The 25,966-nt window shown below is 53.2% G+C and overlaps 2 protein-coding genes across 4 annotated transcripts in view; both read left to right on the forward strand.

The window, feature by feature from the left end:
* The window catches only part of ACVR1B (activin A receptor type 1B), a 46,032-nt gene extending 39,104 nt beyond the window's left edge, over positions 1 to 6,928 (forward strand). For both annotated transcript variants that reach the window (XM_025402964.1, XM_025402965.1), the window contains exons 8-9: positions 1,751 to 1,881; positions 3,833 to 6,928. In XM_025402964.1, the coding sequence (XP_025258749.1) occupies positions 1,751 to 1,881; positions 3,833 to 3,958 (257 nt within the window). In that variant the 3' untranslated portion in view covers positions 3,959 to 6,928. The remainder of the gene's footprint in view (positions 1 to 1,750; positions 1,882 to 3,832) is intronic.
* A 10,228-nt stretch (positions 6,929 to 17,156) lies between these two features.
* Positions 17,157 to 25,710, forward strand: GRASP (general receptor for phosphoinositides 1 associated scaffold protein). Of its 2 annotated transcripts, XM_025402221.1 has the most exons (8): positions 17,157 to 17,443; positions 19,381 to 19,430; positions 21,058 to 21,112; positions 21,215 to 21,317; positions 23,514 to 23,607; positions 23,706 to 23,772; positions 23,964 to 24,030; positions 24,516 to 25,710. In XM_025402221.1, the coding sequence occupies exons 1-8, from the start codon at positions 17,198 to 17,200 to the stop codon at positions 25,019 to 25,021; spliced, it is 1,188 nt and encodes a 395-aa protein (XP_025258006.1). In that variant the 5' UTR covers positions 17,157 to 17,197; the 3' UTR covers positions 25,022 to 25,710. The 2 variants fall into 2 exon arrangements, with proteins under 2 accessions (XP_025258006.1, XP_025258007.1); XM_025402222.1 differs by lacking the exons at positions 17,157 to 17,443; positions 19,381 to 19,430 and adding an exon at positions 20,670 to 20,740 and having other exon boundaries at positions 21,215 to 21,383.
* The last annotated feature ends 256 nt before the right edge of the window (positions 25,711 to 25,966 follow it).

Below are 25,966 nucleotides of genomic sequence, written 5' to 3' on the forward strand. Positions count from 1 at the left end.
GTTCAAGACCAGCCTGGCTGACATGGTGAAACCCCGTCTCTACTAAAAATACAAAAATTAACCGGGCATGATGGTGAGCACCTGTAATCCCAGCTACTCAGAAGCTGAGGCAGAAGAATCACTTGAACCTGGGAGGTGGAAGTTGCATTGAGCTGAGATCGTGCCACTGCACTCCAGCCTGGGTGATGAGTGAAACCCTCAAAAAAAAAAAAATTCTTTTTTTTTTTGAGACAAGAGTCTTACTCTGTCATCCAGACTGGAGTGCAGTGGCACGATCTCAACTCGCTGTAGCCTCCACTTCTCCAGGCTCAGGTGAACCTGCCACTCCAGCCTCCCGAGTAGCCTGGGACTACAGGTGCACCACCCTGCCCTACTAATTTTTGTATTTTTTGTGGAGACAGGGTTTTGCCATGTTGCTCAGGCTGGTCTTGAACTCCTGTGTTCAAGCAGTCCTTCCACCTCGGCCTCCCAGAGTGCTAGGATTACAAGGCGTGAGCCGTCGTGCCTGGCAAACATTAATATCACTTAACATCTAGTCAGTGTTGAGATTTCCCCCGTCTCCTAATTTTTTAAAGCAGTTTGTTCAAATCAGGGTTCCAGTAAGTTTTATCCCCTGCAGTTGATGAATACAGCTCTTACATCTCTTCTTGTCTACATGTTCCCCCTCATTTTTTCTTCCCACTCTGTTTTTTTTGGAGAATCCAGATCATTTGTCCTGTAGAGTTTCCCAGGCTAGATTTTGCAGATTGCCTAGGTAGAATTCACATATTCTACTCTTCCTGGTATTTCTTACGAATTGGTAGTTCTGGCAGCTAGAATCATTTCTGGGGGTTCGGGGACACAGGGTTCCCTCTGTCCTTCCGTCCGTGACAAGTTGCGTAGTATTGGTTCTCTATTTTTGTGTTGTTAACGTGCCATGGTGATATTGTCCAAAACTAAGAGAATGATTACTTCCCCTGCATATCTATTTGGTTCCCATGATATATAGTTGGAACAGGAGACACAGAAAAAATACTTGATTCTTTCCACTTATTTACCATTTTTCAAAATAATGAGGTGGTTCTTAGCCTCCTGCAGAGGTGACTGAGGTTTCCTTTTTTAGACTTTAAACATGTTTATTTCCATTGAAGTTATTCAACTTATTGTCACTTAAAGGTCCCCGTCTTTGGCCAGTTGGGAGCTTATCAAGTTGGTGCCTTTTGTTGTGACCCCAGTAGTCTTTGATAGATTCCTTGCTTTGGCTATGAAAGAAATGTTCCTGGCTACTCTTGTGTATTTCTTTTTGTTGTTTTGTTTTGTTTTGTTTGTGACAGAGTCTTGCACTGTTGCCCAGGCTAGAGTGCAATGGCACGATCTCTGCTTACTGCAACCTCTGCCTCCAGAGTTCAAGTGATTCTCCTGCCTCAGCCTCCTTAGTAGCTGGGACTACAGGTGTTCGCCACCATGCTTGGTTAATTTTTGTATTTTTAGTAGAGACGGGATTTTACCGTGTTGGTGAGGCTGGTCTCAAACTCCTGACCTCAGGTGATCCGCTTGCCTCAGCCTCCCATAGTGCTGGGATTATAGGCATGAGCCACCACGCCCGGCCCCTCTTGTATGTTTATTTTTCCATACTTAGAATTAACTAACTTTTCTAAGGAACCTTAGGGGGTAGTGGTATTTACAGAGCACAATGTAGGTTTTGTCACTGGCTTCTGAGTAATCTCTTCCTGCTGTTGATAACTCAGGTAGATATTTTCTTTTCTCCCAGGAGTCCATGAAGAATATCAGCTGCCATATTACGACTTAGTGCCCTCTGACCCTTCCATTGAGGAAATGCGAAAGGTCGTATGTGATCAGAAGCTGCGTCCCAACATCCCCAACTGGTGGCAGAGTTATGAGGTAAGCAGCTGGCCTCCTGTGGCTTTCCCATCAGCCTGATTTCTCCACCTTAGAAAAGGGTTTCTTGACAATGGGGTCAGGCTCCAGAGGGGCCCCCTGAGAGTGTCAGTTATTATTTACTATTAGGTGCTGTTATACATATACCAACCCCTTTGGAGCTACAGTCTCTTTCCCTGGACCCTGTAGGGTGCCATTTGGAGTTCACAGCCTAGTAGAAGAAAAGGCTTTGGGCCTGGTGTGGTGGCATAGGCCTGTAATCCTAGCACTTTGAGAGGCTGAGGCAGGAAGGTAGCTTGAGCTCAGGAGTTCGAGACAAACCTGGGCAATGTGGGGAGACCCCACCCCTACAAGAAATAAAAAATTAGGCTTGGTGGCACACCACCTGTAGTCCCAGGTACTTGGGAAGCTGCGGTGGGAAGATTGCTTGAGCCCAGGAGGTCAAGGCTGCAGTGAGCCATGATTGGGCCATTGCCTTTCAGCCTGGGCAACAGAGCAAGACCCTGTCTCATAAAAGAAAAAGGAAAAGGCTTTGTCCCCAAGACACAGATGAGGGAGGTGGTCAACAAGTGACAACTGAACCCAGAGCTGTTAGACACCAAGCTAGGAAAGCAGTGCTGGAGCCCAGGCTGAGCTGAGCTTCGTGGAAGAGTGAGGAGGAGGTGTCCATAAGAGAAGCCCTGAGACCAAACGGAGGAGGACATGCCTGTGAGGAAAGTGGTCTTTCCAGAAACTCAGAAGGGAGGAGGTGATGTGTTTGACAGGGTTGGGATTGGGATGGAGAATGTGAATTTGGAAGAGCTGGCAGATGAAATCCGGGGTGTGGAGGAAACAACATTTGGTGGGAATAATTGGTATGAGGACATGTTTGTGACATACGTCCTAATAAACATGGAATTCTAGGGTCTTGAGTGTTCAGGGGAACAGGCTTTGCCTAGCTGAGTGCTCATGGACCTCCTTTTCATTTGTGGCTCTGCATTTCCTTTTATTTTTTCCCCAACTTTATTGAGGTGTGATTGACAAATGAAATTGTAATGAAGGTGCTGAATTGATACATGTATGTATTGTGACATGATTACCACACTCAAGTTAATGAGCACATCTGTCACCTCACGTCGTTGCCTGTGTGTGTAGTGAGAGCAGTTGAGACCTACTGTTAGCACATTTCAGGTGTACAGTATTGTTACTCTAGTCACCTTGCTGTCCGTTAGAGCCCCAGAACTTACCTAGTGAAGTAGAGGTTGGCCCTGCCTTTAAAGGGTCTAACCACTAGAGGGCATTTCTGCATTTCAGAACAGAATTGCATCTTAGCTGATGCATTCGTGTTGCATCATAGAGCAGCATTTCTCACCGCACTCCTTGGAACCTTCAGGGCAGGGTTTGCTTCAGAGGGCAGGTGAGACCAGAAGAGCTGGCCTTTAGCTGCAGCGTTTGCCTTTCACTTGTGCAAGCTGTCCCTTAAAAAGGAAGAGCCGCCGGGCGCGGTGGCTCATGCCTGTAATCCTAGCACTTTGGGAGGCCGAGGCGGGCGGATCACAAGGTCAAGAGAGCGAGACCATCCTGGTCAGCCAACATGGTGAAACCCCGTCTCTACTAAAAATACAAAAATTAGCTGGGTGTGGTGGCCCGTGCCTGTAGTCCCAGCTACTGGGGAGACTCAGGCAGGAGAATCACTTGAACCTGGGAGGCGGAGGTTGCAATGAACCAAAATCGCACCACTGCACTCCAGCCCAGGCGACAGAGCGAGACCCCTTCTCAAAAAAAAAAAAAGGAAGAGCCAAGGAGACAAGGGAGCCTTGCAGAGCATTTCCCTAAGGTCAGCCAGCGGGTGGAGGTGGATCTGCCAGACTCTGCACTGAGCGGGAGGTGGCAGGGAAATGAATGAGAGCCTAGGGACCAGAAAGGCTTCTCCAGGGCATGGCCGAGCTGATGGCTCCTGGGTCTTTCTGCACAGGCGCTGCGGGTGATGGGGAAGATGATGCGAGAGTGTTGGTATGCCAACGGCGCGGCCCGCCTGACGGCCCTGCGCATCAAGAAGACACTCTCCCAGCTCAGCGTGCAGGAAGACGTGAAGATCTAACTGCTCCCTCTCTCCACACGGAGCTCCTGGCAGCGAGAACTACGTACAGCTGCCGCGTCGAGTGTACGATGGAGGCCTACCTCTCGTTTCTGCCCAGCCCTCTGTGGCCAGGAGCCCTGGCCCGCAAGAGGGACAGAGCCCGGGAGACTCGCTCACTCCCATGTTGGGTTTGAGACAGACACCTTTTCTATTTACCTCCTAATGGCATGGAGACTCTTGAGAGCGAATTGTGTGGAGAACTCAATGCCACAACTCGAACTGGTTGTAGTGGGAAGTCCCGCAAAACCCGGTGCATCTGGCACATGGCCAGGAGCAGTGACAGGGGCCTGAGAGGGGCCGGAGGAGCCGAGGTGTTGCCAGAGCTAAACTACGCTGAGGGTTTCCTTCGGGGATTAGCCCACAGCACACCAAGGTGGCCCGGAAGAACCAGAAGTGCAGCCCCTCTCACAGGCAGCTCTGAGCCGCGCGTTCCTCCCCTCCCTGGGATGGACGCTGGGGGGGACTGCCAGTGGAGACGGAATCTGCCGCTTGTCTGTCCAGCCGTGTGTGCATGTGCCAAGGTGCGTCCCCCGTTGTGCCTGGTTCGTGCCATGCCCTTACACGTGCGCGTGAGTGTGTGTGTGTGTCTGTAGGTGCGCACTTACCTGCTTGAGCTTTCTGTGCATGTGCAGGTCGGGGGTGTGGTCGTCATGCTGTCCGTGCGTGCTGGTGCCTCTTTTCAGTAGTGAGCAGCATCTAGTTTCCCTGGTGCCCTTCCCTGGAGGTCTCTCCCTCCCCCAGAGCCCCTCATGCCACAGTGGTACTGTGTTCAGCAGGCTGCTCTGCCCACCCCAGCGTCAGCACAGCTCTCCTCCTCCATCTCAGACTGTGGAACCAAAGCTGGCCCAGTTGTCCATGACAAAAGAGGCTTTTGGGCCAAAATATGAGGGAGGTGGGTGGGATGGGCAGGGAAGGAATCCTGGCAGAAGTCTTGGGTGTTAGTGTCAGCCGTGGGAAATGAGCCAGCCCAAGGGCATCATCCTCAGCAGCATCGAGGAAGGGCCGAGGAATGTGAAGCCAGATCTCGGGACTCAGATTGGAATGTCACATCTGTCTTTCATCTCCCAGATCCTGGAAACAGCAGTGTATATTTTTGGTGGTGGTAGGTTTGGGGTGGGGAAGGGAAGGGTGGGCAAGGAGTGGGGAGGGAGTCCGGGGTGGGAGGGAGGCATCTGCATGGGTCTTCTTTTACTGGACTGTCTGATCAGGGTGGAGGGAAGGTGAGAGGTTTGCATCCACTTCAGGAGCCCTACTGAAGGGAACAGCCTGAGCCAAACATGTTATTTAATCTGAGTATAGTATTTAACGAAGCCTGGAAGCACGGCTGTGGGTGGTGATTTGGTCAGCATATCTTAGGTATATAATAACTTTGAAGCCATAACTTTTAACTGGAGTGGTTTGATTTCTTTTTTTAATTTTATTGGGAGGGTTTGGATTTTAACTTTTTTTAATGTTGTTAAATATTAAGTTTTTGTAAAAGGAAAACCATCTCTGTGATTACCTCTCAATCTATTTGTTTTTAAAGAAATCCCTAAAAAAAAAAAAAAAAAAAAAAAAAAATTCTCCAATTGAACGCACATAGCTCAATCACACTGGAAATGTTTGTCCTTGCACCTGAGCCTGTTCCACTCAGCAGTGAGAGTTCCTCTGCCCTGGGGCTCAGTCTCTCTCGCATTTTGTCCCCACCCTCAATTCCATGAGTGGTTTTTGCTCTAAGGCCCTTTCGTGCACTGTCCAGCTGGTTGCACCCTCTCCAGGCATTTATTCGACAAATGTGTATGAAGTGCCTGCTGGGTGCCAGGTGCTGGGAATACATCTGTGAGCAAGACATGCTTGGGTCCTACTCCTGGAGCACTGTAAAAAGAACTGATTCAAGTAAGTAGATGCCTGTTGTGAGACCAGAAGGTTTCATAATTGGTTCTACGACCCTTTTGAGCCTAGAATTACTGTTCTTACAGAAGATCACTGAAGAAAGAGGAACCCCCACAACCCCCTCCACAAAGAGACCAGAGGGTGATGAGACCTGGGGTTTAGAATCCCAGGTGAGACCCCAAATCACTGCATTCATTCTGAGCCCCCTTCCTGTCCCCAGGGGAGGTGTATTGTGTATGCAGCCTTGGAGCATCTCTGCCTCCAACCCAGCAGTTCTCTGCCAAAGCCTGTGGAGGAAGGAGAGCCCTATCCCTGCCCTCAGGCTCCCCAGTGCTCCTGGCCCTTCTATTTATTTGCCTGATTATTGCTTCTGTCCTTGCATTAAAGGAGATCTTCCCCTAACATTTGGGCCAATTTACTGGCCACTAATTTCGTTTAAATACCATGGTGTCATTGGGGGGACCGTCTTTACCCCTGCTGACCTCCCACCTACCCCGCCTGCAGTAGAACCTTGGCGGTTTGTAGGTGATGATGGAACTTAGACTCCTCTGCCCAGAGTCATAGGTAGCCTCTGGGATCTGCCAACACATGTCCACTCCCAAGCCACTAGCCCACTCCCCAGGTGGCCCTTCTGCCCTGACCCCACACACAGTCCAACTCTTCCACCTCTGGGGAAGACGGAGCAGGTCTTTGTGAAGCTCCCACACCCACTCCTGCCACTTTTAACACTAAGCGAGAATTGGGGAGAAACCGAAGCTGTGTTTTTGGCCCCCGAGGCTGACCCTGATCCATAGTGCTACCTGCACCTCTGGATTCCAGATTCACAGACCAAGTCCAAGCCCGTTCTCACGTCGCCGTAAAGGCCCCCGAACGGCATTCTCGGTACTTCTGTTTGTTTTTGTACATTTTATTAGAAAGGACTGTAAAATAGCCACTTAGACACTTTACCTCTTCAGTATGCAAATGTAAATAAATTGTAATATAGGAAATCTTTTGTTTTAATATAAGAATGAGCCTGTCCAATTTCTGCTGTACATTATTAAAAGTTTTATTCACAGAGCTTCTCTGGTGCCATCTGTCCCACATACGTAGTGCGGCCACCCAGCTTTAGTCAGGGGAGTTGGGAATGGGGTGGATGTTCTAAGGTCGGGGTCTGGTGCTCACACCAGCTGTAGCAGACCCCAGCAAGAGGAATGCTGATCCCAACATCCTGGGTCTTCCTGAGATTGTTGCTTTGGGTTCCTAGAGGGTGGGTCTGGCGTGTAAGGGACAGAAGACACCAAGCACCCTTTTATTGGGCTTTGTGTGAATTTGTCTTCTCACGTTTTTTCCTGTTTACAAAAGAGGGTCATGCTCCTGGTTAGTCACACTCTCTCATGTCTCAGAGGCATCAGTCCTCCTCCTAAGCTGAAGTGAAATTGTGAATTCTGGGATACTTAGGTGACTTTGAAGAGGAAGTCTTCAGTGGTTACTCCTCTGGTATTCTCAGCGTGTGGTGGGTGTGAATGTCCTCTCTCTCTAGGCTGAGGGGATCTAAAATAACAAATCCTAGAATCATAGTCTCCAGTTTAGATGAGACCCACAAGATCCCCTGGTTCACCATCAGGCACTCAACTTCCCTGCTATGTCCCTGTCAGGTGCCTGTGTGGCCTCCTGCTAATGCTGGACCACAGCTCCATCTGTAGGCTCCATGGCTCAGTGGAAAACCCTTCCTTCTGTAGAGCTGGGCAACTTCCATGAGACTTCTACAGGGTTTTCAAAGCAGTTATTCTCTCTTCCCTTATAAGGTCCCTTAAAATATGTAAAGGCAGCTGTCATGAATCTTCTAGCAAAGCTTCGAGTTTCTTCAGTTAATATTAGCGAATACTTATTGAAAACTCACCACGTGCTAAGCAATGTGCCAAAATTTGCTTTATATATATTAACTGTTTTAATCCTCAGAGCAACCATATGAGATGGGCACTATTATCTTCTCTTTATGGATTAGGAAACAGGATAGGAGAAGTCAAATAAGTGGCCCAAGATCACGTAGCTCACGGGTGGAAAGACCTTGGGTCCAGGATGTTGACCACAGAGCACAGCCCTTCCCCCACTGCACTGTCCTGCTCTGGTTCCATGTTCCTCACCCAGGCTGGCCGCTCTCTTCTGAACCTAGCTAGAGTCTGGGGCCACAAAGGATGTGTACATGTTGCATCCAGGTATTAACAGATATCACAGACTAGAATAAAAACCCCACAGACTGTGTGCTTGATGCCGCAGATCACATCCCAGGACTGCATCTCATCTCTTGATTGAGTAAAATCCAGCTACCCTCTCCTTCCTGTATAAGGGAAGTTGGTGTTCTGAACTCAAGTGCAGGACCTTATAGTTTTATTAAGTTTCACTATAGACCATGCCCATTGCTCCAGCCTGTCACTACTTTTAAATCCTGATTATTACCCAGAGTTTTCCATTGTCCTGAGTTTTCCCAGTCTGAGACTCTGCTGGGCTGAGAAAATCAAGTAACTTACTCCTAAAAGTTTGCTTTAAGTTTGGCATCTATGCCAATAACCTAATCAGCTGCTAATTAAATTGTCCTTGTGTCCTGGCCATAATTTTTTATTTTTTGTTCATTTATTTATTGGGACAGAGTCTCTGTCGCCCTGGCTGGAGTACAGTGGCGCGATCTTGGCTCACTGCAACCTCCAGGGTTAAAGTGATTCTCCTGCCTCAGCCTCCCAAAAAGCTGAGATTATAGGCACCCGCCACCACGCCCAGCTAATTTTTGTATTTTTAGTAGAGACGGGGTTTCACCATGTTGGCCAGGCAGGTCTTGAACTCCTGACCTCAGGTGATCTGCCCGCCTCCTCCTGACCTCAGGTGATCTGCCCACCTCCTCCTGACCTCAGGTGGTGATCTGCCCACCTCAGCCTCCCAAAGTGTTGGGATGACAGGCGTGAGCCACTGCTCCCTGCCTATTTATTATTTTAAACAGAGACAGGGTCTCCCTTTGTTGCCCAGGCTGGTTTTGAACTCTTGGCTTCAGGTAATACCTCCTCCTCAGCCTGCCAAGTTGCTGGGATTACAGTCATGAACCACTTCACTTGGCCCATAATTTTTAGATGGACAGAGATAGCAGAAGAAGCCCAAGTACTTTGTTAAAGTATCATTGTGGCCCTTTTTGATCGATCTACCTGTTCATTGGAAGGAAAGACAGTGGTTTGTGGTGAATCTCGGCCTGGTTCAAATGAGTCTCCTTACAGGCCATCCTGTGAATAGTCAGTCATCTTGCCAGGCATGGACCTAAAATTCACTAGGCTGTGATTGCAGGTTCAACTCTTACCATTTTGAAAATCAGAATGGCAACCATTCTAGTGCCTCTTCCTGTGCCTTTGAAGGTTGCCAACAATGTTTCATCTTAGTGAGGCCTGTGACACAGGAGGCTTGACTTCATTTGAATGTTGTGTCACTTGGGTTATTGTTTCACATAGCTTAAATTTCTGTCCCCCAGCCCATATGTCTTCGGACCTCTACAGGCCTTAGAACGTGCTTGCTAAACACAACCAAACGAGAATGAGGAGTGGTGGAGTTCAAGAGACTCAGGAACATAAGAGAAATGCACAGCACAGGTGAGGGAAGTAGGAGAAGCCCTGGCTCAGGCCAGGAACGGCGTTACTAGTCGGGGTTCTCCAGAGAAACAGAATCGATAGGATGGATGGACAGATAGACTAGAAAGAGAGATGACTCATGGTTGTGTGGGCTGCAAGTCAGGGTAGCAGGCTCAGATACCCAGGGAAGAACTGATGTTGCAGTCCTGAGGGCAGAATCCTTTCTCAGAACACCTCAGCCTTTTCTCTTAAGGCCTTCAATTGGTTGGACGAAATCCACCCACATTATGGAGGGTAATACGCTTTACTCAAAGTCTACTGATTTAAATGTTAATCATGTCTAAAATACCTTCACAGCAACATCTGGAATGGCATATGACGAAACTGGACAACTGTGGCATGAAAGTTATTGGGGATTCCATGGTCAGAGGATGGGATTTAAGGAATATGGAAGCTATCCCTGGGTCCTTCTGAGAATTCTCCTTGGAAGCCAAAATGGGGATTAATGGGGGCTTAGGGTGGTTTAAGGAACAATTGGTTAGCTTGGGCTCTTGTAAGAAGTATTTGTCAAGCAACCTTAATGAATGGAGTGGTAGGTAGAATAGAAAGCTATGGCGAAACCCCATCTCTACTGAAAATACAAAAATTAGGTGTGGTGGCACACACCTGTAATCCCAGTTACTCAGGAGGCTGAGGCATGAGAACCACTTGAACCTGGGAGGTGGAGGTTCGCAGGTTGCGGTGAGCCAAGATTGCACCACTGCACTCCAGCCTGGGCAACAGAGGGAGAATTTGTCTTAAGAAAGAAAAGAAAAAGAAAAAAGAAAATAAAGCTAAACAATCCATGGTCCCTGCCTTTCAAGGAGTTTATAATCTAGACAGATAGGATTTGTACAGGCAACAATAAGGCAGATTTGGGCAAATCTCATTACAGAGCAGTATGCAAAGTACCATGGGATCACAGATGAGGTGTCTCGGGAAAGAAGTAACATATCCCTGGCCTCCAGTGGCTCCGTACCTGGTGGAATGGGTGAGTTAACGGCTGGGATGGAATGAGATCAGTACTACCACAAGGATAGAATACTGTGGGAACGCAAGAGAGTCAGGAGGTTGGGGTCAAGAGAGAGACATCTATTTTGGCCTGCTGACTGAGGAGAGGAGGGGGTTTTAGTCAAAAATAATTGCCACTCAAGAACCACACATGTTCAGTATGGCTGCAGAACCGGAGGCAGGGGTGTGATGAGGGAGCCTGCTGGAGCTGTTCCCATTGCTGAGTTCTGAAAGGTCAGGAATTCATCCTGGGGCCAGAAATGGCAAATAGGTAGCACCAGTGCCATCACTTGCCCTGTGACAGGTACCTCAGACTGTACTAATCTATCAGTAATTTGTCCTCTTGAGTTGGTCTCTCTCCACATTTTTCTCAACAGCGTGCTTACTGTCCCATAAGTTAAAACACATTTGTCATTCTTGATGTAGGGAATAGGCCATTGGAGGGTGTCTTGGTCAGCTCTGGCTGCTGCTGCTAAGTACCTTAGATTGATGGCCGGGCATGGTGGCTCCTGCCTGTAATCCCAGCACTTTGGGAGGCCAAGGTGGGCGGATCACTTGAGGTCAGGAGTTCGAGACCAGCCTGGCCAACATGGCGAAACCCCATTGCTACTAAAAATACAAAAATTAGCCAGGCACGGTGGTGCACACCTGTAATCCCAGTTGCTCCAGAGGCTGAGGCAGGAGAATTGATTGAACTCGGGAGGTGGAGGTTGCAGTGAGCCAAGATCATGCCACTGCACCCTAGCCTGGGTTACAGAGTGAGACACAATCTCAAAAAAAAAAAAAAAAAAAAAATCCTTGGATTGGGTAATTTATAAACAATATAAATGTAATGCTCCTAGTTCTTGAGGCTAGGAAGTCCCAGATCGAGGGATCAACAGGTTCAGTGAGTGTCTGGTGAGGGCCTGTTCTCCTAGATGGCGCTTTCTGTGTCCTCACATAGTGGAAGGGGGAAACAGGCTCCCTCAAGCCTCTTTTATTAGGGCATTAATTCCATTCATGAGGGCAGAGCCCTCATGACCTAATCAGCCCCTAAAGATCCCATGTCTCAATACTATATCACATTGGGTATTAGGTTCCAACATAGGAATTTTGGAAGGACACCATCATTCAGACCATGATAGAGGGTTTTAAGAAAGGGAGTGATGTGATCCTGTTTGTCTTTTGGGAAAATCACAGTGCTGACTTGAGAAAGGAATTGCAGGCCGGGCGCGGTGGCTCAAGCCTGTAATCCCAGCACTTTGGGAGGCCGAGACGGGCGGATCACGAGGTCAGGAGATCGAGACCATCCTGGCTAACACGGTGAAACCCCGTCTCTACTAAAAAATACAAAAAACTAGCCGGGCGAGGCAGCGGGCGCCTGTAGTCCCAGCTACTCGGGAGGCTGAGGCAGGAGAATGGCGTAAACCCGGGAAGCGGAGCTTGCAGTGAGCTGAGATCCGGCCACTGCACTCCCGCCTGGGCGACACAGTGAGACTCCGTCTCAAAAAAAAAAAAAAAAAAAAAAAAAAAGAGAGAAAGGAATTGCAGTGGTGGCAGAGTAAGAAAAGCTGGGAAGGGGCCGGGCGCGGTGGCTCACGCCTGTAATCCCAGCACTGTCAGAGGCAGAGGTGGGCGGATCACCCAAGGTCGAGAGTTTGAGACCAGCCTGACCAACATAGTGAAACCTCGTCTCAACTAAAAATACAAAATTAGCCGGGCACATGCCTGTAACCCCGGCTACGCGAGAGGCTGAGGCAGGAGAATCGCTTGAAACCAGGAGGTGGAGGTTGCAGTGAGCCAAGATCACGCCATTGCACTCCAGCCTGGGCAACAAGAGCAAAACTCCGTCTCAAAAAAAAAAAAGAAAGAAAAGCTGGGAAGAACAGCAGGAGAGACAGTGGGTAGAATACTCAGGTTTGTATTGAATAATCAGATATGAATGGTGAGGGAAAGAGGAAAGCTGACTTCAGTTTGGAGTAAAAGAGAGAATCTGGCCGGGCACGGTGGCTCAAGCCTGTAATCCCAGCACTTTGGGAGGCCAAGACGGGCGGATCACGAGGTCAGGAGATCGAGACGATCTTGGCTAACATGGTGAAACCCCGTCTCTACTAAAAAATACAAAAAACTAGCCGGGCGAGGTGGTGGGCGCCTGTAGTCCCAGCTACTCAGGAGGCTGAGGCAGGAGAATGGCGTAAACCCGGGAGGCAGAGCTTGCAGCGAGCTGAGATCTGGCCACTGCACTCCAGCCTGGGCAACAGAGCAAGACTCCATCTCAAAAAAAAAAAAAAAAAGAGAATCTTAGCCTGGCAGTTTTGCATATGTGTTTGGGGGTTAGGGAAGTTGGTACACAACACTGTCCCCTGGGAGAGGGAACCAGGGATGAAACAGCTGAGCAAGTGGTTTGCCAAGTGGAAAGAGATATGGGCAGTCTGGGGCCCTAAGAACTGCCATTTTCTTTCTTCACTATGTGCACCTGTTCTGAAATGAGGCAGGGTAAGATAACACATACCTTATGTCTTAGGAGTTGCGTGCAGATGCTATAGGAAACCTGGAGACTTAACCTTCCTTCCTTCTGCCACTCCAACCCGTTCATGCCAGAGATGCCCTGCCATTTTCATCCAAGAGGCCAGATGGTCCCTGGCCTTTGAACAGGACTAGACCCAGAGACCACCTACATTCAATGCAAATAAACTACCTTGATCCTACTGCAAGACCCCCCAGGATCAGATCTTTGGACTGTGCCAGATGAACCATACTGCTAGATTCTCTCTTCTAGGCCCCCGAACACACAGACACTGTCCCATGGAAATGGTTGGGCAATAGGAGCCATGAAGAAAAACAGCGACTCCCTGCCCAGTCAGCTGCCCACCAGCTGTCCACCGCCCACAAGAGGTGATGTCATGCAACTGGGGGCCCAGCCCCTCATTCCTGACAGACCAGAGAGCCAGGGCCCCAGGCCCTCTCCCTCCCACTTCCCCAGCTTAGAAGCAGTGACAGTAGCCAGTGAGGAACTCCCAGTGAACTATTCATTTCTGACAGTTCTGGGCCCCACTGATGGACAAGGCCCATGTTAGAGCTCTGAGACTTGGGTCAGACTCCAGAGGGGCCAGCACTAGCCCCAGGTGCTCTGACTTCCTCATGGTACCCTAGAGCTTAAGCTGCTCAGTGGAAGACTCAGCTCTCCCAATTTCCTCCACAGGGGGGCCGCTGACTGTTACATAGCCAGGTGAGGGGTTGTCCTGAAGAGAAGGGATGTTACCTAGGCCTTGTCCATTAGCTGGGCCCCCGCTGTCTAAGCCCCCACCCCAGGCCAGCCAGGAGTGTCAGGAGCCACGGCAGGCAGAGCAAAGGGAGGGATACTGAGAGCTCATTCTGAGAGAGGCTGGCTTGGGAAGAAGGTCCAGATTGAGTACAGATGTCTGAGGAGCCAGAGCGGTGGAGGTTTTGTGGGGAGGCTTCCTGGAGGGAGGAGGAGGGGATGTGTCCTGGTATGAAGCTGCAGGTGGTGTGCAGAACGCTTCCCCCACCGCCCAAGCTTTAAAGGGCTGCAGAAGATAGGATGAGAACAGATGCTAGCCAAGAGACTTAGGCTTAGGAGAAAGCTGTGGAGAGTTGGAGAAGGCAAAGCTTTAGAGGCCTCACATATACTGCCTGGCATGCAAAGGTTAGTACACCAAGAACGCCTGCCAGCAGTCTGCCTTCTCCCTGCTGAATTTCACCTGCAGCAGAAGCAGCTTTGATGCAAAAAACTTCCTAACTGACGCTGTGAGATTCCAGAACTCAGTGACCAAAGTGGAGCTTGGCATCCCAGTTGGCCCAGATCCTCTTGGGAGGAAGAAGAGCCGTGGGGGATCCTGAAACAGGGCTGGGATTCCAGGTGGAGTCTTCCAGCCTTTCCGCCTGGCTTGAAGATTTTCCGCCAAGAGACTCATGGCCACCAGAGGGCATCACCACTCCACAGTGTGGCATCCTGGGCTCCAGGGGCCCCTCCTTGGAGAAACTGGGGAGATTGGGAGGGGGAAGCAAGCAGGGATCTCTGAGCTCTCAGGGAGCTACCAGCAGCTGAATTAAACAGTCTTTGGAGTCAAGAGACCTGGGTTCTAGTGGGTTCTAGTCCCTGTTATGATTCTTTCTCTCCCTGGCTTCAGTTGCCTCTGTTAAATGAGGGCTTGGACCATACGGTATCCTTTCCAGACCATAAGGCCATTTCTGGCTCTGAAATCCCAGGATTTAAGGAATCACACAAAGGGCTTGGTAAAAATTGCATTTCCTGGGTGTACCTTTACTCTGGGGTTCTCTAGGGCTTTCTGCCTAGCAAGAGGAGGAAACAAGGCGTAAATTTCAGTCCTCTGGTGGTGTTTGCTCATTTGGAGGCCCGGAGGTGGACTGTCCTGCATAAACTGGGGAAGTCTGCCTCCACGTCAGCTGAAGGATGACTGGCTCCACAGGCTGTTAGACACAGGAGCTGTGCCACACCTGTGGCATCCACTTCTCCAGGTTTCAGGCAAGAAGATGTGTCCAGTAGGTAACCCTCTGTGATAGCTGGAGTGGCTCCTTCACAGAGGAGGTTGTGCAAGATGCCCTTTTGCTGGGTCCCTTTGGGGATAAGCAATGGAATGAATGGAATACATATCACTGCCTTTCCACTTTGCGCCTCCCCCCTCCCACCCCCCACAGATGCCGTCTGTCAGGAGCAGGCAACAGACGGTCCCGGGGTCCATCTGTGCTAATGCTTCACAATAGAGTCCCATGTTTCCCCACCGACACCCCCTCGGCCCCTCAGCTGATGGCCACTTGGTGGTGCCAAGGCGGGAGGTGGGAGGAGGGAGAAGAAGGCACTAAGAGAGCTACCTCTTAGCTCCTGGCAGTCCTCAATCCACCCCGGCCCCCCACCCAACAAGCATCCTGCCATCTGGACTTGTGCAATCACTAAGGGGCGGAAAAGCACCCTCTTCCACCCACACCTCTTGTAGGGGATGGGGGCCTAGAGGACTGGGGGTGGGGAGGAGAACACAGAGTCAAGGAGACTAGAGAAGAAGGAGAAGAAAGAAGACTGAGCCAGGCACGAGAACTGAGACAGGCAGGAGGCAGAAAGCCTTTCCTGGCCTCGCAGGTGGACGTGGCCATTGCCCCTCTGCTCCTTATGCCACGTGTCTAACGCAGCACATGTGCAAGGTACCACTCCCTACCAGGCCAAGAGCCTCTGTAACCCCAGTGCCCAGCCAGTACCTGGCACAGAGCAGGGCTTAAATGTTGGATAACAGCACAGAGTGGTTAGATTGCAGGCTCTGCAACCAGGCTGTCTGGCTTTGAATCTCAGCTCTGCCGCTGAGTGACTTAGGGCAAGTTACTTATCTTCTCCGGGCCTCAGTTTCCTCATCTGTAAGGGAGGATAATGGTGCTTATTTCGTAGGGTTGTTATGAAGACCAAGTGAGTTAATGCATGTATGTAAAAGGACACACAGAACAAACAGTGTGCATTGCACATGGTAAGTGCTCAATAAATGTTAACTGTGAAGGCATAACAGATTTGGGAAGACTGGGGGAGGAGGGGACAGACAGGGGCACCGCATTGCCGCCTCTGCTTCTTGGTCGATGGGTGCTGGGACATGGAGTCCCCAGCTTGTGCTGCTGACGCCCTGTGGTGGCTAGCCGCTCTTTAGACACCAGACGCTGCCTTCCACTTCCTCCTCTCACTTCTTATTCGGGCACCACTGACGACAGAGACTTCGGCTGGGCCATTCCCGCCTCTCCTACCGCCTGGCAGCCATGGTAACAGCCTGGGGGATGGTCCCTACCATGGGGTCAGAGAACGGCTGAGCATAGCCATCCCCCCCGCAGCCCTGAACTCCGATTCGGCCTGGGCTCATCCCAACCTCCTGAGTCAAGTCCATAGTAAGCGTCTGTCTGCTGGGAAGGGGGATCTGGGCCTGGCATCAGGAGCTGAGGAAAGGTGTGTTCAGCAGGGATCACTCAAGCCCCTCGGAGGGGATAGGCCAGAATTAAGCCTACTGCTTTCAGGGTTTCCACCTCTTCCCTTTCTCCTAGACGTGGGAACAGGGGGCAGCCTCTTTCAGCTCTTCTGGGGCAGCTGTGTCAAGGGAAAATCCTGGGCCCTCTCACTCCCTGGGGTGAGGGAGCTTCTGTGCAGAGTTCAGGGAGTCTCCTCCCTCCTCTGTCCGGCCTCCACCCCTACTGCTGCGCAGCCCCGCTGCCTCTCTCCCTGCCCTAGAGTCTCCTGCAGCCCCCTGGATCTCCTTGACTCTCCCCACCTCCCTGACTCCCCAGGCTTCCTACAGTGACCTCTTACCGTGCCCCGCTCCATGAATCGCCAGAGCTATTCTTACCTAAATGTCAAACCTTGCTCAATGTCCCTTCACAGACCCCTCCAGGTATGACGCAGCCCCGAGCCCCGCCCTGGGGGCCTCATCCCGCCCCCTCGCGTCCGCTGCTCGGTTTCCCCCACCGAGCGCCCAGCTCCCGCAGTTTCCCTGGCCGTCGAGCGCCGTGGGCGGGGCTCCAGGGCGGCTGCGCCCCGTGGGGAGGGTCCTGCGTGCTGGGGGCGAGGCCACCCGAGGCCGCTCCCCGCCCGCCCCCAACCCCGCCCCTCTCTCGGAGCCTATAAAGGGAGGTGACGGGCGGCCCCCCCCCGGCTGGCATCCCCAAGCGGAGCCAGCGCCGTCTCCACCCGGCGCCCGGCGCCGAAGCCATGACCCTCCGGCGACTCAGGAAGCTGCAGCAGAAGGAGGAGGCGGCGGCCACCCCGGACCCCGCCGCCCGGGCTCCCGACTCGGAAGTCGCGCCCGCAGCTCCGGCCCCGACCCCGGGACCCCCTGCAGCAGCCGCCACCCCTGGGCCCCCAGCGGACGAGCTGTACGCAGCGCTGGAGGACTATCACCCTGCCGAGCTGTACCGCGCGCTCGCCGTGTCCGGGGGCACCCTGCCTCGCCGAAAGGTGCGTCCCCCGCCCGCCTTCAGGACCTGCTTAGCCCCACTCCGTCCCCCTACAGGGCCTGCTGACCCCGCAGTGCCCTCTCCTCGGCGTCCGCGGAGTCCCCCACCCATCTTCTTACCCGCTGGGTGCCTCGACTCCCCCGCGTTCCCCGCTGCTCCGAAGGCTGTGGCCCTCGCCTGCACACCGTGCCCAGGCTCGGTGGCTCTCAACTCCTCGCCCCATGCGCGCCGCCCCATCGCGCCCCCTCTCTCCCTCCTTGACTCCTCCCGGCACCCCCCTTATCCTACTCGCTCCATCTGGCTTTCTGCTCCCCATGCCCCGCCTCCTCGTGGCCAGGTGTCCTGAATCCCCAGGATCCCCTCGCCCCAGGGGCAGAGACGGCCCTAGACAAGTTGAAGGTCTGAGAGCCCCCGGTGGGAGAGGTGGGCCGGTGGCCGTGCCGCGTGCGTTCTCACTCTGAGGAAGTGCGTGGGGCGCCGCTGACGCCGGAGAGCACACCCTTCCGAGGGGACTCCCTGATTCCTGGGCTCTGGGCCTGCCGCCTGGCCCCACGTCTGATGTGCGGGGCGCGAGGGCCACAGCTCCCTGGACTTCTGCCGGAACCGGACGTAGTGGGAGGGGTCGCAGGGAGCCCACGGGGCAGGAAGGATGCGGGCCGCGCCCACCTCGGAGTCTCCCCTCCGCCAGCCTCTTCCTCTGGCCCCAGGGGACCTGAGGCTCAGAACCTACACAACACCAGGTTAAGGAGAGGGGCCTGGTGGCCTTTCCTCACCCAGCCACCCTCCTTTGCCCCTGGCCCCCAGCTAGCCCCCACACAATGAACAGCTTGTTGAGAATTTGCATTTTATGAAAATCATGTTGAAAGACAAAGGGGTCTCTCTGTGCTGCCCAGTCCTTCCTCCCTGGCCATTTGGGAACTGTCCCCACCCCTGAGGCCAATCTGGTTCTGACCCTTCCCTTCCTTGCCTTGGGCAGCTTGGGGGGAGGGTTAGCAAAGGCACAGACCAGAAAGGCCCTGGGCTGTGCAGGCTCCAAAGGAAAGGGCTGCTCTGGGACTGGACCTCCTCCAAGGACCAAAAAGTTAGGGAGGGTAAGAAACTAGTTTATCAAGGACCCTGAAGAGACAGGAACCTTCATCTCTCATCCTTCCCCCCCCCCCCTGCCCCAAAAGAACTCCCGATCTCGCTCCTTTAGTGAGACTTACTGACAAGTTTGACATCTAAGATGTTTTGTCCGAGAAAGCACAAAATGTATGACAATGGAGAGAGACCCAGGTGTAGCTGGGCACAGCTGGTCACCTGCAGCTGGGATCCACAACTGGTCCCTGAAATGGGCTGTACCTTAGGAGACCTGGCACCTATGTCCCCACATTCTGGCTGGGATTGCCAGCCCTTCAGGCCGGGGTCCCTGACCCTAGCCCTCCCAAGCCACTGTCTGTAGCTGAGAAATTAGATGGAGAGACCCAACTGGCAGAAGGTCCTTGGAGCACCTTGATAGGTGAGCCCAGGGGACACCTATCCTCTGAATCCCACTGGGGAAGAGCCCCTGCCTCAGCTTTGGGAGTCTGGATGGCCTGAGCCTCTACAGACATGGGCCCTCGGGGTGGAGACCATTCTAGAATGATGATCTCCCCACCCACTGCCAGTGTGGAAACCAACAAGGTTCATGGATCTGGAACCCAGGTTCATGGATCTCACAACCAGGAGGATGGTTGTGTCCCTGCAATCTCAGGTATGAAGGTAAGGCTGTAGAGAAAGTTGGAGAGTGGTGCCAGTAGTGACACTTGGCAAATAGTTGTACCAGCACCAAAGCAGGTGTGGATGTGGAGTTGCAAGAGGCAAACAGGAAGTGGGTCGCTGTGTCCAGGGTAGCACTCTCAGCATCTGCTCAAGGACAGTCCTGCCTCACCTGCTCCTTCTGACCATCTTCCTGCCCAGGGCTCAGGATTCCGCTGGAAGAATCTCAGCCAGAGTCCTGAACAGCAGCGGTGAGTCACCAGCACCCAGCCCCTGCCATGGTCCAAAGGGGTGAGGTGCTGGGTTGGGCGGTGCCAGGACAGCATCTCAGCCTAGCGAGGGTAGTCATTCTCCTGGCCTTTAAGCATGGCTCCCCCGCTGAGAGTGAGGGGCAGGTGGGGGTGTGGGCTGTGTGAAGGGGGTGGCAGAGAAAGGAGGTAGGGACTTTTGAGTCATTAGGTGCTCTTCAACCCACCCCCAGTCCCTGCCAGTTACCCCTCCCTGGGGAGATCTGGATGAACGGATGTGGGAGGTGGGAGGGGGTGTAGGCAAAGTCTATGGGGAATGTCCTAACCCAGGCCTCCTGGGCTCCCCTGAGCCCTCCCAACCTTGGCAAACCCCATGGGCCCAGACCTTAGCCAGGCTGTGTCCAGCTGCTTGGGGCTGGCTACCCCTGCCTCCAGAATGTCAGTCCTCTTCTGGTCCCAGCCTGTGGCAGCCCTCTAAGGAGGGATCTGAGTGTGGGCAGAAGTTTCCCTTCTCTACTCAGTTTCCCTTCTCTACTCATGTCCCATCCCTGATTTGGGCTTGACTTTCTCTAAAATGGATCAGCAACTGGCCTGCTGGCCAGATTGGCCTGTTTGGCCCTTGAGCTAATAATTTTTAAAGAGTTATAAAAATAAAAACAAACAACAATATATGACAGAGATCATAAGGGGCCTGCAAAGAAAGCCTAAAGCATTTACCATCTGGCCCTTTGCAGAAAAAGTTTGCTGACCCTTCCAAAAAACCCTAGAACATTGGGGTAGACGCCGAACTCCCAGCCACCCTGCTCCCTGCCCCAGTAGTACAGAGAGAGGGGAAAGGCCTGCTGTTCAGAGCGAGAGGGGCTCGAGTTGGAGTCGGGAGGTGCTGCTCAGCATTTGGGGGAATATCTGGGTCAGGCTGGGAGTGGAGGAGCCTGGTCTCCAGGGCCTTTCCGAGGCTGAGCTACTTGAAGGGGCCTTTGGAGGCTGCTTTAACTGTGCCTCTGGCTGGGCAGGAAGGAAGGGGGTGGGAGTGGGCAGAGGAAACTCTGGGCTCCCCCAGCAGGCGAGGATCTGGAGCGGCTCCAGACCATTGTGTCCAGCGGGCAGGCCTTCAGTGCGGGAAGGGGCGGCCTCGAGGCTCCCCTCCCCCAGCCCCCACATCTGGTGGGCTGGCCCCAGCACAGCTGGGAGGAGCAGCTGTGGTCTTGCTGAGCCTCGTGACTGGCCTCTGGGGGTGGGGCCAGTCCTCTCCCCAAAGCTGTGGAACAGAGGAGGCTCCAGGCTGTGGCTGAATTTGGGGCCTTAGCTAGTCAGTAAGTGGTACTGTAGGGCTCACTGGAAAGCTGGGGTGTGGCTAAAAAACCCAGCCGGCCCATCCTTCAGGGACCAGCCCTTCTCTGTGCTTCCCTCCCACCACTAGAGGCTGGATTGGTTCTCTGTGGCTCCACGAGGCTGATTTCAGTTGGGTATGGGAAAGACATTCCAATAATCTGTGAGGAGACTGAGCTGTCACTGGAGACTGAGTCCTGCTGGAATGTTCTAGACCAGTGGCCAATATCCAAGGAGGCCCAAGCTATGGGACTGCTACACCTTTTAATCCTGATTGTCTTGACCCCTGTGTTTCTTGCAGGAAAGTGCTGACTTTGGAGAAGGAGGATAACCAGACCTTCGGCTTTGAGATCCAGGTGGGAGAAGCTGCACACAGGGGTCGGGGGGTTGAACGGCCAGCCTGAGGGATGCATGGACTTGTCCCAACCCTGGGCTGAGGGTCCCCTTGTCCATTACAGACTTATGGCCTTCACCACCGGGAGGAGCAGCGTGTGGAAATGGTGACCTTTGTCTGCCGAGTTCATGAGTCTAGCCCTGCCCAGCTGGCTGGGCTCACACCAGGTGGGGCCTGAGCCCAGGACACCCAGGTCTGGGAAGGGGATATGACCTTACTCCCAAGCAGAGGGGGTGAGAAATCTCTCCTGAAATCAATTCCTCTTCCTTTTCCTTCTTTGAGAAGGCCAGAGAGAAGAAAGATAGAATCAGGGCTTTGGATCTAGGCAAATTTGCCATGTACTGTGTGATCTTATATACAGCTCCATCTACAAAATGAGGGTAATAATGCATCCAAACATCACAGTGCGGCAAGGGGATTCCCTGGGCACAGAGCCAGGGCCTAACTAATGGTGGATGCTGCTGCTGCTGCTCTGATTCCTCCCAGCAACCTGGCAGTCAGCATGGGCAGGAGCTGGGGAAGAAGGAACATTCCATTAGGTCTGCTTGATATTGGGGATCAGGCCAATCCTGCCCCCAAATGGACCCGACGCTGAGGAACTGATGTTACTCCCTTTAAAACAATTAACAACTTTTTTTTTTTTTTTTTTTTAAGAGACAGGGCCTCACTCTGTCACCCAGGCTGGAGTGCAGTGGCATGATCATAACTCACTATAACCTTGACCTCCTGGGCTCAAGCAATCCTCCTCTTGCCTCTGCCTCCCAAAGCAATATGTTACTTCCTCTAACAAGGAAATTATTCCTCAATAGGAGACCCCTGGATTGAGCAGATCTAGAGTCCCCAGGTTCCAGGAAGGGCAGCCTGAAACTGTATGAATCAATCCCCCCCTCCACCATCCTTGCCCCTAAGCTCCTACCTCCTTCCCACTTACCAGCAGCCCATGCTAGCTATCATAGTCCATTTTCTGTTACTATAACAGAATACCTGAAATTGGGTAATTATAAAGAAAACAGGTTATTTAGCTCATGATTCTGGAGGCTGGGAAGTTCAAGACTGAGTGGCTGCATCAGGCGAGGGCCTCATGCTGCATTCTGACATGATGGATGGCATCTAATGGCAGGAACGCCTGCAAGAGTGGCGAGTAGGCACATGCAAAAGAGATAAAACATGGGTGATCTTGCTTTATAGCAACCCACTCACCAGGTAGCTAAACCAGTCCTGCCAGAGCAAGAACTCACTCCCCAAAAACAGCATGAATCCCTTGATTGGGTGGATCCTTCATGGTCCAAATGCTGGAGTACAATGGCGTGATCTCAGCTCACTGCAACCTCCGCCTCCCAGATTCAAGCAAGTCTCCTGCCTTAGCCTCCCGAGTAGCTGGGATTACAGGCACCGGCCACCACACCCAGTTCATTTTTGTATTTTTAGTAGAGATGGGGTTTTGCCGTGTTGGCCAGGCTGGTCTCGAACTCCTGACCTCAGGTGATCCACCCGCCTCAGCCTCCCAAATTGCTGGGATTACAGGAATGAGCCACCGCGCCCGGCCCCAAATGCCTCTTAAAGGTCCTACTATCTCTCAACACTGTTACATTGGGGATGAAGCCTCAACATGAGTTTTGGGGACAAACCATATTTAAATGGTAGCAGTAGCCAAGTAGTATACTACAACTTCTCAAGGTAGTTTCACATCCACTCTCCTTCCCCATCATCCCTGAAGCAGCCACAGCAGGGATCCATACCCCTTTTTACAGATGGGAATGGAGCCCTCAGATGGAGCACACCACGCTTGAGGTCAGGAGGCTCTGCAGTGGTGCAGGGTAGCAGAACTATCCCTTTAGGGGCCAGTCATTACCTGTGCTTCTCTCCCACCACCAGAGGCTGGACTGATTCTCTGTGGATCCATGAGGCCCTGCCATGCCTGGGGCCAGGGTTGGTTCCCAGCTGGATGCTGCTCACCTGCCCTTCCCTAAATTGACTGGGTCTTATGGCCAGCGTGGACTAGACAGAAATAACCAACTCTGAGGGCAGCCCAGGGTCCTGGGTTGGCTTAGCCTTGGGACAGAGCTTGAGGGTAGAGTGAGGGTGTTGGGTGTGTGAGGTCCCCGCCCTTTGGCTGGGGTGCTGGGCCTGGACAACCTGGTAGTCACTACAGGCCCAGAAGAATGGCTGTGGTTCTGTGTGTTTGGATCGAGTATGAGAGATGTCAGAGGAAGTCTACCGAGAACCATGAGAAGTTGGAGGAGGGAGTTCGGGAGTTTTCCTTGGAGTTACTACCCACTCCTCTCCCCTTTCTGGCTAAGGTAGGATGCTGGAATTCTAGCATGCTCCATGGAGCAAATCTAACCCCGTTGTCTGCCTGGCAGGGGACACCATCGCCAGCGTCAATGGCTTGAACGTAGAAGGCATCCGGCATCGAGAGATTGTGGACATCATAAAGGCGTCGGGCAACGTTCTCAGGTATGTCTGGGAGCCGAGGTGCCTGAGAACTCCTGAGCTCAGCCTCTTGGTATTTCCTCAGCCTGTGGCTCACTCAGCCTTTGATTCCCCAACCTCAGACTGGAAACTCTATATGGGACATCAATCCGGAAGGCGGAACTGGAGGCTCGTCTGCAGTACCTGAAGGTTGGGAAACCCAGATAATGTCCAACCTCCACCCTCCTCTTCCCAAGCCTCTGCCCTGTGGGGGGTCATTTATATCTGAATCTCCTTTAACTGAAGGTTTCTTCTGTCTACTCCCTGACCCCTTGTCTGTACCCACGTCCTGCTAGTTTCCTGCTAGCTTGTGACAGTGGGGTGGGGACTGTCTCTTGCAGCAAACCCTGTATGAGAAGTGGGGAGAGTACAGGTCCCTAATGGTGCAGGAGCAGCGGTTGGTGCATGGTAAGTAGATCCCGGGGTGTGAAGGGCCACTTGTTCTGCTCCAGATACCCAATCTGTGCTACCCCCTCAGAACTGGCAGGTTCTAGTAAAGAAAGGTTTACTAGTAAACCTCCACAGTAAAGCAAGGTTTGTTGAGCTACTACTACTTTGGGTACTGCCGCACCCACATTTCTGGTTATTCTCACACTAGCCCTCTGCAGGTAGTGTCATCTTCACTGTACAGAGGGGAACACCAGGGCTCAAAGAGTGTGTGTCAATTCTTCCCGAGGCCCTTTTGTGCTAAGCGGCCCCCATAAGGATCTAAGTGGTAATTCCTGATTTGCGGGTGAGGGAAGTAGGGTCTCAGGGTTGTGCCTGGCCAGGGCCACAGAGATAGATGGTCAGCAGGACGGAGTGGGGATGCCCCATCCATGCCCTCCGACCCTTTGCGGAGGACACTACGGCCCAGGCCTGACCCACCCGCCACCTCTCCCGTCTCTGCGCAGGCCTGGTGGTGAAGGACCCCAGCATCTATGACACGCTGGAGTCGGTGCGCTCCTGCCTCTACGGTGCGGGCCTGCTCCCGGGCTCGCTGCCCTTCGGGCCTCTGCTCGCCGTGCCCGGGCGTCCCCGCGGAGGCGCCCGACGGGCCAGGGGCGACGCCGACGACGCCGTCTACCATACGTGCTTCTTCGGGGACTCCGAGCCGCCGGCGCTGCCGCCCCCGCCGCCCCCAGTCCGCGTCCTGGGTCCGGGCCCCGCTGAGACTCCTGCAGTGGGGCCGGGCCCTGGGCCGCGGGCCGCATTAAGCCGCAGCGCCAGTGTGCGATGCGCAGGCCCTGGCGGGGGCGGAGGTGGAGGCGCGCCGGGCGCGCTCTGGACTGAGGCCCGCGAGCAGGCCCTATGCGGCCCCGGCCTGCGCAAAACTAAGTACCGCAGCTTCCGCCGGCGGCTGCTCAAGTTCATCCCCGGACTCAACCGCTCCCTGGAGGAGGAGGAGAGCCAGCTGTAGGGGCGGGGGCGGGCAGGGAGGTATTTATTTATTTATTCGCAACAGACAGCGCTAAAAGAGGGGGAGGCCGAGCCAAGAGGACCCCAGGAGCCCAGAGCAGCGGGAGAGGGTCCTTGCTAGCCTCAGCCCACCGGGTCGATTCCTGGCTGGTGTCTGCTGAGGGAGTGGGGGGCCCAGACCCTTCTCTTCTCCCCCGCCAAACCACAGTGGGAGCTGGGGCAGGGGGAGAGCCAGGAAATCGGGGGCCAAAGATGGGGGTGCTCGCCTACAGTCTGCATCTGTAGTGCCTTGTGGGGTATCCAGGAACACCCTCCCAGCAGGGGATGGGGACCTTGTCCCATGAAGCCCTCTCCTCAGCTTTACTTGCTCCCCCGCCCTTAGCCTTGGGGAGAAATGGCCCGTGGTGGGCTGACCCCCCACCCTCCACACACAGTTCCATGACCCAGCGGGCCTCCAGGGGCATCGGGTGCTGGTCCTCCTCCCTCCTGGCCTCGAGCCCTAAGGGCTTCGCCCCTCCCAGGGGCCTGTAACTAAGTCGGGTCCTGCCAGGCAGGGGGCCTGTGTTCTGTGCCCCTTGGGGGACAGGAACCGGCAAGTTCAGGTGGGGTGGGGACAGCACAGACTGTTCCACCGTTCTGCATATTGTTGCTTCTGAACCACAAACTGTATAAAATGGATGGTTTTTTGCATCTGTGTCAGTGTGGTGACTGCCTGAGGGGGAGGATTGGGCTGGGGCAAGCTCTGACTCCACCATCCCAACCCCCGCCCAACGCACACACGTCTTGTTTTCTTGCAGCCTGAAGCCAGGGAAATAGGCTGGGAGATTTAAACTTACATGTATGGGCCTGAGCTGGAGGCCCCACACTTCTTCACAGCTTGAGCCTCCCTCCCCAGATACCCAAGCAGGTGGTGGCCAAGGCTTGCCTCAAGTCCTCAGCCATCCCT

This window comes from Theropithecus gelada, chromosome 11, assembly GCF_003255815.1.
Source record: "Theropithecus gelada isolate Dixy chromosome 11, Tgel_1.0, whole genome shotgun sequence".
NCBI lineage: Eukaryota > Metazoa > Chordata > Mammalia > Primates > Cercopithecidae > Theropithecus > Theropithecus gelada.

Bases quoted from the DNA above. Each gene is read 5' to 3' on its own strand.
- GRASP (XM_025402221.1), top strand. From the start codon at position 17,198: ATGACCCTCCGGCGACTCAGGAAGCTGCAGCAGAAGGAGGAGGCGGCG. The intron at 17,444-19,380 runs GTGCGTCCCCCG...CTTCCTGCCCAG, and splicing joins GCACCCTGCCTCGCCGAAAG to GGCTCAGGATTCCGCTGGAA. The intron at 19,431-21,057 runs GTGAGTCACCAG...TGTTTCTTGCAG, and splicing joins CAGAGTCCTGAACAGCAGCG to GAAAGTGCTGACTTTGGAGA.